The 11,092-nt window shown below is 32.3% G+C and overlaps 1 protein-coding gene across 1 annotated transcript in view; it reads right to left on the bottom strand.

Moving 5' to 3' along the window:
• The window catches only part of LOC120348876 (innexin shaking-B-like), a 105,869-nt gene extending 99,117 nt beyond the window's left edge, over positions 1–6,752 (bottom strand). The window contains 2 exon segments of the mRNA XM_039433429.1: positions 6,389–6,695; positions 6,697–6,752. Coding sequence (XP_039289363.1) covers positions 6,389–6,695; positions 6,697–6,752 — 363 coding nt within the window.
• Positions 6,753–11,092: the final 4,340 nt, after the last annotated feature.

Consider the following 11,092-nt stretch of genomic DNA (forward strand, 5'->3'; position numbering starts at 1 on the left):
TTTGACAAAATCTAATATATTGAAGAGATGAATGTAGGAGAAAAAATGTTACAGGAATTGTGGAAGAAAAAAAAATATTCAGAGATTGAGCATTGCTTGATAATTTGGGCAGAGTGCAAGAGTGTTCATTCCATTCTGTGTTTCAATCTTTCACCTACCTCCACATCATTCAGTCGATACAAATCACTCATATTAAACTCATTCGTCTACCGAATTCATTCATATTCTTCATACTCGTATATGCCAAACACAAAACAAACGTTCTACAATACACAGTCTGTGCGATGAATGAGAATGTGATGCTAGATGCATTTCTGTGAATATGATAATGATTGAGTTAGTCTGTTGTTCTCGACGAATTCTCATGAATGGGATGAATAGAAACTTGGTGGTGTATTACAAGAGAATTTAAATCACTTCGCTTATATATGGGCTACTTGATTCAAATGAAAACAATATAAAAGCTTTTAGTACCCTTTTTATTAGAAACTTTAAAATATTCGAATCAATATTTTAAAGTTTTCATTAGAAGGGTACTAAAAGCTTTTATACTTTTCTTATTTAAGTGAGTGTTCTGTTGAAGTTGTTCCCAACCAATATAGTAATTAAATAGTAGTAGGCCTTACTTTAGGTATACACTTGAAGTGCACAATTATTGTTGGATATTGTTAATTTATGCAAAATGAATTTTATGAATCCTTTAATTAAATTCCCATATTAGTTAAGTTCTAATATGGCAGAATAGTGTAATGAATTCAAGGTTTTTAAGGAAAAATAGATGTTTTTTTTAATAGCAGAATAGTGTAAATTAGTGCACATATTATAAATTTATTTATTTATTTATCTATTCATTCATATACAAATACGATCAAGATAAAAACAACGGGAATTTGCCCAAAACTGTTCGAAACCACAGTTTGGAATACCCAGTCTAAAGGTTATGTAAATGTACTTAATTCACACACTATTTTGAGTCCGAAAAAACGTATTTACTACAATTTTGAATATATCAGATTAATTAATTTCAAAATACAAATCGTAACAAAAATCTTCCTCCAAGTTTCAAAATTGTTAATCGACATTCACATTGCCTTCTAATATTGTAATGTGTTCTCATTCTCATATTTATGTTATTTATTTTATACTGTAATGTTTTTTTATTGATGTAATTAATTTTCATTTCATATTGATGTATCTTATTTGTGTGTGTGAATAAATAAATTGAATTGAATTGAATAATTGCTCAAACTTCGTGATCTTATGGTATTTGATGCGAGAAACAAAAATCTGGAATCATATTTGCAAAATTCTCTACCGTTCAGGAGATATGACCATTTGAAAATTTAATGTTCAAAGCTCCTCATTATAAATTCTATAAGTTCCAAAATTGTTAATCGACATTTAATTGAATAATTCCTGATAATGTATCTGTTCCTTTCCTATGGGCTATTTTCAATATCATTATTACCGAAAAATCAAAGTTCATTTGATGGATTTATGTCGGTTCGATAAAAGCTTATTCAGTGAACAATATTAATTTTGGAATCCCACATAAAGCTGAGTCAATTGAATAAGTATTTTTTAGTATCCTGGTGATTTACCCCCACTTTTCGTCACAATGGTATCTCTGAGATTCTGCGCTTGATCCATGGACGAATCCTTAACTCTGTACTCTCTTGCTTCGATTGTTACTTCTAAAACGAACTCTATCTACTGTCTTTTTCTCGCATGGGAAAAAGTATATGTATCTTGTAAATCAAGATACATGTTTTATTCTGTAGTTAATTCATGAAAATTTGTGGATTTTTAAGAAGATTATGATCATTCCTGTAAAGTGCTTGACAGATCATACCCTTGCAAGAGCTACTCATACAATTCGAATATCAAAATACTCTTTTAGAGTTCCAATGTTCCAATGCAACATGACCATAAATCCTAAAATTCTGACAATGCAACACACAAGTAGTGCAATATAATATATTCAATCAATTTTGTGCAATTACACTCATTCTTAATTAACAACATCAATTTTGTGCTCACACATATCATTCAAGTGAAAAGTAATTATTTAATATATTTCACTCACAATTAAACTCCCTTCACTGGTGCTAGAGGATAGAAGTTTTCACCGATTTCGAGGAGTATACTAAACAATGGTGAATACTAATAATAAGGAATGATAAGGAATAAAATTTCAAGTTTAATTCATGACACGGAATAATACCCACGTCTTACAGCATTATGACGAATATGTCAAGTAATTATTTAATATATTTCACTTACAATAATTAAACTCTCTTCACTGGTGCTAAAGGATAAAAGTTGTCACTGATTTGAGGAATATACTAAACAATGGTGAATACTTATACATCATAATCAGGAATTATTAACTTTCAAGTTTATAATACCCACATATGACAGCAATGCTACGAATATGTCGAAGATAATAATAATACTCAAATAATCACTCCTTTAGAATAAATACACATAATATAACATATTAGATCGCAGCACTTGTAGAGTATGCTTTCAAAAAATCCACCATTACGTTATAAGTACAAAATATCGTATACCGAATAACATAGATGATTTTCCTCGCACACAGGCTTTGTCCATGTAAGGACCTTCTTCAAGTTCTGTATTATTATGTATATTGTATCCTGTTTGTACTTCCAAAGAAGAAGAATAAAGATTATTTCAATTTCAATACAAAAGGTTTCAATCACATGTAAACGTAATTATCAATGATTTCTTGAAAATAATCATGGATAGACTATTAATGAGTTCTAAATCTAATATTCTACCAGCTAAACATGTATCTAATGTTGATTCTAAACAAGATGCAACAACGGATATGATTATCTACTTTGATAACATGTAAATAATGTAGGCCTATCTACAGATAGCTAGAAGCAATTTGGCTTGGCTATTGAATGTTTGAAATTCATGAGCTACTGAATCTCTACAATGAGATGTCCCACTAGCATTAAATGAAATATGTTGAGAAAAATGACATTTGAACGATGAGGTGTCTGATTGCTAAAATTTGATGATAAACTAGAAGTTTCTCATGAACTACATATGACTTAGAATAAAGTTTCTGAAATGTGATTGTTCGTGACGTAATACCAAACTATTTATCATGATAATGATTTATTATTCAATTGATTTAACCAAAAATTATTCATGCCAAGAGCTGGAGATTGTGGAATATTTGGATCTTTTCAAAATTCTCTATCCTCTCGAGGATTTTTTGTTCATGAAAATCCATATTTGGTGGATTGATGATAACTATTTGGAATACTGTTGATAGTAAATTAGGATTCGTCTATGATGAGATTTCTATTTCGAACTGACAATGGCTTTCTATTGAGACATACTCTCATTGGAGTCTATGTTAGATTCTGATCAGTGATGGGTGTATGGCTTGATTTTTTAAAAAATTGAATCAATATCTATCCATTCCATATTCAATTATCCTCTATCCAACAATTTTTATTCTACTTTTTGATTTGTTCCAGAGTTGGATAATAGAAATGATGAAGAATTTCATTACACTTTTATAAAAAACATGAAACTTATGTACATGACACTAACATTATCTAATGAATGAGAGATACTATGTGTATTCCAAGTAGAATTTTTCATTCATTACTATCGATTACAATCACAGCGTTTTATAAAAAATAGATAATAAGGATCACAGAATTCCACTGATTGATGCTGATGAAATTCTCAAGTCAACTCACTGTACGATTTATCATAGCTTAGCACTGGAGAATCAAACTTGAAAACACTTCACTTCAGTTCTAAATTTCAAAAATTAACTTCCTCAAGCTATTTGAAATTCTTATGTGAATTCATTTACTTTTTGTGTAGTTGAGAAGTTGATATTGTGGTAAATATTCATATTGAATGAAAAAGACTAAGAAATAGTCAAAAAACCACAGATTTATTGATACTTAGAAAGACCGGTTTCGGTTATTACACCATTGTCAATCTCTGATTAACTGAAACTAATAATATAACCGAAACCGGTCTTTCTAAGTATCAATAAATCTGTGGTTTCTTGACAATTTCTTAGTCTTTTTCATTCAATATGAATTCATTTATGTGAAAATTATCAGGGAGCTCCGCATTACATAATGTCAAATTTAATGAGAGTGCAATGTTGCATTGGATATTTCATGCTGATATGTTCATGCTACTGATAGAGGTTGATGTTGTAGTGTAGAGTGAAAACTTGTATATTGTATATGGAAATTGTATATGAATAACGACCAATGTATTGTATATGATGTGTTCCAATGGTATTAAAAAACATTGGAAAAAAATAACACATTTTGTAACTTTTCGATTCCACAAGAGTTTCATTATTTTTTCAGCATACAATGTAATGGAATCGATCACAGATTTCAACTTCGGTTATTCATTGTAATTACATTGTATTATATTCATGAAGCTACCAACTTCAAAATTGAGGCAAATTATTTATGGATATCAGAAGCATGCAAATAATGGAATAATAGAAATTGAAGAATAATATTGTATATGGAAATAATAATTAATTATTATATATATGAAAAAACATGTAAGAGATAGAGATAAAGAAAATTGTAACTATTTGAAGGAAGTTGATCTTTGTGATAGAGAAACGATAGCAATACTTTTCTCCAGTTGAAACAATTTCTTATATCATGGTAATTTTCTATTATTTTAAATTGATAAAGAAAAAAGAGAAGAATAAGAAAATGTGAGACAGTCATAGAAGGAATATAGAATCTAGTAGTTCAACTTTTTTTTAAAACAAGCTTGAATAATGTTCTAAAAAGTATTTGGAGATATATGAAATAATTAAATTTTGTATTTAGAAGCAGTAAGCAGCAAATCAATATGCGTATCGCTTTCCATAGCTTATTTAATGATCATAGAGGTCAAATTTTATTTTGATAACAACTTATTTTGTCCTGTGATACCCTAGTTCAAAATGAGTATTAATTGAATAATTTTATTTTATTTTTGTATTTTGAAGATGATTCTAAAATTAACTTTATCTAGTCAAGTTTCAGTTTATAGAGAATCATGCTATCTGCATCAGGTTTGAAGCCTACATTGTTATCAGTCTGTTGTAACGGTTTTATGTGTGAGTTTGGTGTACAAAATCAGTAGATGAATTGATTTTGAAATTATTTATTCGAAAACGTCAAATACAATGTTGTTTTCAAACTATAATTTAACTAATTGTTTAGAGATTTCACACTTGATACATTTTCTTCTTTAAATTAGTAACAAATTCATCAAATGAAGTTCACTCTTGAAACTACACAATATAATTCCGAAATCACTTTCCACTCAAATTGTACACCATATAAACTGTAGATTTTAATTGTCTATTGTGTGATGATTTCCTAATCGTGTCTATCATATGCGTTATTTTATGAGGATTGTATTCTTATTGTTTGTCTTATTTGTCTTTTGAGTGTTTGACCATTGAATAGTATATTTGAAATCGGTTTCAAGGAAGATAAATTCATCTAAAATCAGGATATATTTGAGTTTATGATCTGTGTTTTGTGTTTAGGTTACTAATTGTAATGTGGATCTGAGTACAGCTGATCTAAGTTAAAGTGTTCAGTCAACTTATCAGATTTACAGTGTTTAGCAAACTGGCAGGTATTGGGGTCATCCACTATCTTGAATTTACTTCAGGGCACTAGTAGTGATTGGAGTCATTCACCATTTCAGGGTTTCTCAATACTCTGTAAGAGAGTAATGAGGTTTGAGGTGTAGTGTCAGGTTTACAGTTATTATACTAACATATCAATTGTGTGAAATAGTTTCTAACAAGGTGAGCTTTAAAGTCTTCATAGATTTACAGTGATCAGGATTCTAATAGTGATTAGGGTCATTCACTAGTTCAGGGTTCCACAATAGTTTCTCACATGGTCAAGTTTTCAGTCTCTAAAGATTTACAGTGTTTGGGCTCTGGTGGTGAATAGGGTTATTCACTATTTCAGGGTTTTTACAACAGTTTCTTACAGGGTCAAATTTACAGTCCTCTATAACAGGATAAGGTCCACAACTCAACAGACTTAACATTGGGGCACATTCTTGGGTTTCTTACAGGGTTGAGTTTACAGTCTTTATGGGTTTAAGTCTTTCTTCTAACAAGGTAAGGTCCACAACTCAACAGTCTTTACATTGGGGCACATTCTCGGGTTTCTTACTGGGTCGAGTTTACAGTCTTTATGGGTTTAAGTTTTTCTTCTAACAGGTTAAGGTCCACAACTCAACAGTCTTTACATGGGGGCACATTCTTGCAAGCACAGATCAGCAATGCAGCAGCAGCAGACAAAAGAATGTCTTCTGTAGTTTGATAGATGTTCACCTGAAAGAACAGACAGAACGCGACCCACTGGTAGAAGCGGTACACCTTGCGGTCAGCCGGTCCGGCGCCTCTGGTGTTATCCACGCCTGGGTAAGGCACCTCGACGCCGATCTGCTTCGTGAACGCCGCTGGAACCGTGTAGGTCGAATGTATCCAGCACCATGTGTTGATCACCTGCGGAGGGACATCCAGTCCATGCACGCACTCTATCGGAGCACCAACGAACTGCTTGGCTGCAAGCATCAGGAAGAAGGCGACCAGGACGGGGGAGGTGACCCGGTAGTGCAGGCGGAAGATGGAGGAGTCGGTGTAGGTGCGTTTGACCTTTGAACAGACTCTTCACCCCCCCGAAAATGTCCAGCATGGTGCCGATCGCCATTTTGGTGGCTTGTGGGTCGGCGGGAGCCTAGGCTGGCCACCTAGGCTCGCGTCCTTCACTAGAGAAACGGAGGCGCGCGGCTGCAAAGGAAAGTCGCTCAGTTTCCCGGGGAAAAACAGTGGTTTCGGAAAAACGGACAGAAAAGAGGAGTTTCGTAAATATCGAAGTTTCCCACTGGTTTCCCGGGAAGTTACACGGGGAATTTTGTAAGAATCGTTGATCAAAGCAAAGTAACAGTTATTATTGTAAAGGACCTGTAGTTGGTGTCGCGGTAATAAGTAAATTCATATGACTTTTGCTGGTGGGGAGTCCCTTGCGGGAAGGTCCCACCGCCGTCAATATAATTATATTCAAGCCGTCAATGGGCCTTACGACTGTCATACTCCAGTCATAGTGTCGCGGTATTCTCGGTTCTCTTTGTAAATACCTATTTGTAGTTCCCGGGTGTTTCACGGGGGTCGATTAACGATGTCAAGGAGATCTGTAGCTGATATTGCGGTATCTGCTATTCTGTTCAAAGAAAATGATGATTATATTCCAACAAAAACTGTGATGTATACAGGATATCAAGTAGTTTCCGTGTTTTTATGTATATCCTTACAAATTATATTCTATGAATGTCATTTTATTCGATGCGAATAAAATCCTCACGAAAACTGTGAAAAATAAAGTATTAAGAAGTTTCATTGTTTTGTGTAGAGAGCTTCATAAGAACTAAGGAGAATAGACAATCATGACAATATTATTGTCATATGTCATCAACTACTGTCAACAGATTTTCCGAGTATTTCACGTAGAATTTTATGAAAATAGGAAACCTATATAGAAAAATAGGAAATAGGAATTTTATGAAAATATGAAAACCTATATGTTCAACGCAATGGAACGGATAGTATAGTGGAGAATGTGTACTTGATTTTGCGGTATTTTTGGTGTTATATTAGTATTGTATCTATTAGTATCGTTATATTAGTATAGTATCTGACGGGAGTTATATTAGTATCGATGATCATTGTGAAGGAACCTATAATTTTATAGTAAAGGGATTCTAAACCTAGTTAGTGACGCAGTATTTCAGGTTTCTCATGTAAGTTCCCCTGCAACTCCCTAGGTGAACTGTAGCCTATCATAGAGTTTTTGTGTAGTTTTAAAATTTAACCTCAAACTTGTTCCAGCTAGTGTAACGCTAGTATATGTGTAACGCTAGTTCGCCTCCATGGTGCACATTGGGTAACCCTAGATGGACTAGCATAATATATGTAAGTTCCCTACAACTCCCTATCTAAACTGTAGCCTATCATAGAATTCTTGTGTAGTTTTAAAATTTAAACCCTTCTTTAACCTCAAACTTGTTCCAGCAATCAGTTCTTTACTTAAATTTGTGTAACGCTAGTTCGCCTCCATGGTGCACATTGGGTAACGCTAAATGGACTAGCATATGATGGCGGTCAGACAAACTTATGTTCTTCTGACCAAGAACTACACAACATCTTGAAGGAATTGAAAAAATTTAGTGTTTATATTTTGTAGATATTTGAGACTCATGAGCTTTATGTGTGTTGTGTATCTGCCATTCGCTAAATAATAATGTGTAGTTTCTCTTTTTTTAATTATGTTTAACGGATAATGTAATTCACGTTTTTTTACAAGGGAAGAATCATCTTGTGGTCTGGGTGACATGATAGTTTGCCTAGTATGGAATACATTCCTGTTACTTCAATAAAGTTAGTCTCAAGTTTAAAGCTTATTCCAGTTTCACTTTTTGTGTAGTTAGAAGTTGATATTGTGGTAATTATTCATATTGAATGAAAAAGACTAAGAAATTGTCAAAAAACCACTGATTTATTGATAATTAGAAAGACCGGTTTCGGTTATTACACCATTGTCAATCTCTGATAAACTCTATCAGAGATTGACAATGGTGTATAACCGAACCGGTCTTTCTAATTATCAATGAATCAGTGGTTTTTGACAATTTCTTAGTCTTTTCTATTAATTATTCTAATTTCTTGAGCTTGAAGATCATTCATAGAGAATCATATCAATGGAAATCACATTTTCCAAGGAAGTGTTCTGTATATATTATGTAAAGTGATTTATATGTATGTCAAAACTCAATTCAGCTTGAGAACTTTATTATTTCAGTTACATTCTTGTTCCTTCATATCCTAAAGTTTCCTTTTTTATTTACAATATTTCACTAATGTTTCGTTAAAAATTATATTTTATCTTGGAATTCATTATAAGTACAGCATGCTCTGCTCTTCAGATACCGATTCATTCATCTATAAGCTGTGAACACTGCCTACAAATATTTTGAATTATTGTCAATATTATTCAGTGATATTTTCAGCTCTATAAAGTGATGTGCGGTTTTAGTTTTAAAGCTTAGTGATAATTCTTATTATAGTAACAAATTGAAAGCATTGTTGATTTGAACATTAGAAACGTCTAATTCTAATATTGCGTGAAGAATGTGGAAGCATTGCACGTTATTTTATTTTCAGGAAATCATTGATTCTGAACTTTTTGACCTTGACGTTGGAGGAAGTCTCTCGAAGCATCCTTGATTAACTTCTGAAACCTGTTTCCAATTATTTGGATTCAATCAACTATTTGAATATAAATAAGAATATAAAACTGAGAACTCTTTTTAAATTATTTCGTCACGACATGATTGTTTCGGCTATTTATGCCATTTTCTAGTCTGAAATGAAAAGAATAGTTATTTGTATATCTAGAGTGAAAAGTGCTGTTTTTTCTCCCTGAGGGAAAGTTGAAGCCCGAGGCGAAGCCGAGGGCAACAATTTTCCTGAGGGAGAAAAAACATTTTTCACTCGTGATATACACAACATTTTTCCTCCCCCTACATTTTTATAAAAACTGCTAATAAAATAATATTTTTAAAAACGTATGTGACCAAACTATGTGTTACAATATAATCTAAAAAGTAACAGAAACAGCTGGCTTGTATCACAGTTCTCCTCCGACAGCACTATCTGTCGGCTAAAGTTGTAACAACAATGACAGCCAAACTACAGCTATGATGAAGTTCCCCATATTTGATTAGTTAATAAGTAATATTCGTTGGCTGATATTTTGAATAACATGGAATAAAAGAAAAAATCTATACATTTTTTTAGTATAGTTTTATGAAGTTTGTATAATAATTTCAGCATACAAACATAAATTTTTATAATCGATCAAATGTCTGGTTGAGGTATTGAATTTAGTTGGTTTAATGCTACTCTATATGCTTCCTTATCTGAGCTTAGACTTCTGACCTATTCCAAATGTACGTTTTTAAAATAGAGATGCTTCCCATGTTATTTAAATGGAGTCACTTTTACTCCCTAGGAGTTTTTCTGTTTTTTAGTACCGAAGCGAAAAGTGACACTTTAGTATCATGTTTAAGGAGTAAAGTAAGTACTTTTGACAGTAGGTGGAGGAAAAGAAAATAGCATAAGCAGCTGAACACGTCGTGACGGAATAATTAAATTTCAGATTTAATTGAGGCACTCACATTTTCAGGGCACTCATATTTTTATATATTTATATTCAAAAGTAGCCCTAAAGCAAGAAGACTATTTGGAGATACTATTTAAACTATTATCACTTCCTAAATATATTTCAATATTTGAATATTATTCAATATCGAATATCATAATTTTGTAAGTCACAAGATTCACACCAATCTATGACAATTTTATATCCTGCTGACATGGAATTCACTTGAATATAGTAATAGCTGCGCTATTTCATTTAAAAATGTCATAAATTGAATTCATTTCATGAGGAATAACAGTATTCATCATTCATCACACTATTCGTATTGCCAATATATGTTATCACATATTGATTATCATTATAGCCTAGATACCATCTAGTGTACCGTACTGAACTGATCGCCCTGAAAAGTCATGAAACTTGGCACCCTTTGCTAACTAAATAAATGAACTTATCATGTTTGCTGTGAAAATAACAATAATCACGATCGCTAATTATTACAGTCTAATGTTCATCATTAACAATTGATGATAATGACTTTTACTTTCTCAAAGCCCTGTCATATTGTTCATTTGAATGAGTTTAGATGTAGCTCAGTTTTCAATTAATTTTTGTAATAAATTTATCTTTTTTATTATTATCGATCAATTTCTGTGATTGTGGACAATCTATGAACTAAATTACAACCTCTCGAAGATAATTGTTCAGTTCCTCCTCTACTATTGTACTCCACAATAACTACAAGACTCTCAGCCCTGTTTGAACGGAGATAGATCAGCTGTTGGTTGAAACCAGGAATGGAACACAACATTATAATA

The sequence above is a fragment of the Nilaparvata lugens genome, chromosome 7 (assembly GCF_014356525.2).
Source record: "Nilaparvata lugens isolate BPH chromosome 7, ASM1435652v1, whole genome shotgun sequence".
Classification (NCBI taxonomy): Eukaryota; Metazoa; Arthropoda; class Insecta; order Hemiptera; family Delphacidae; genus Nilaparvata; species Nilaparvata lugens.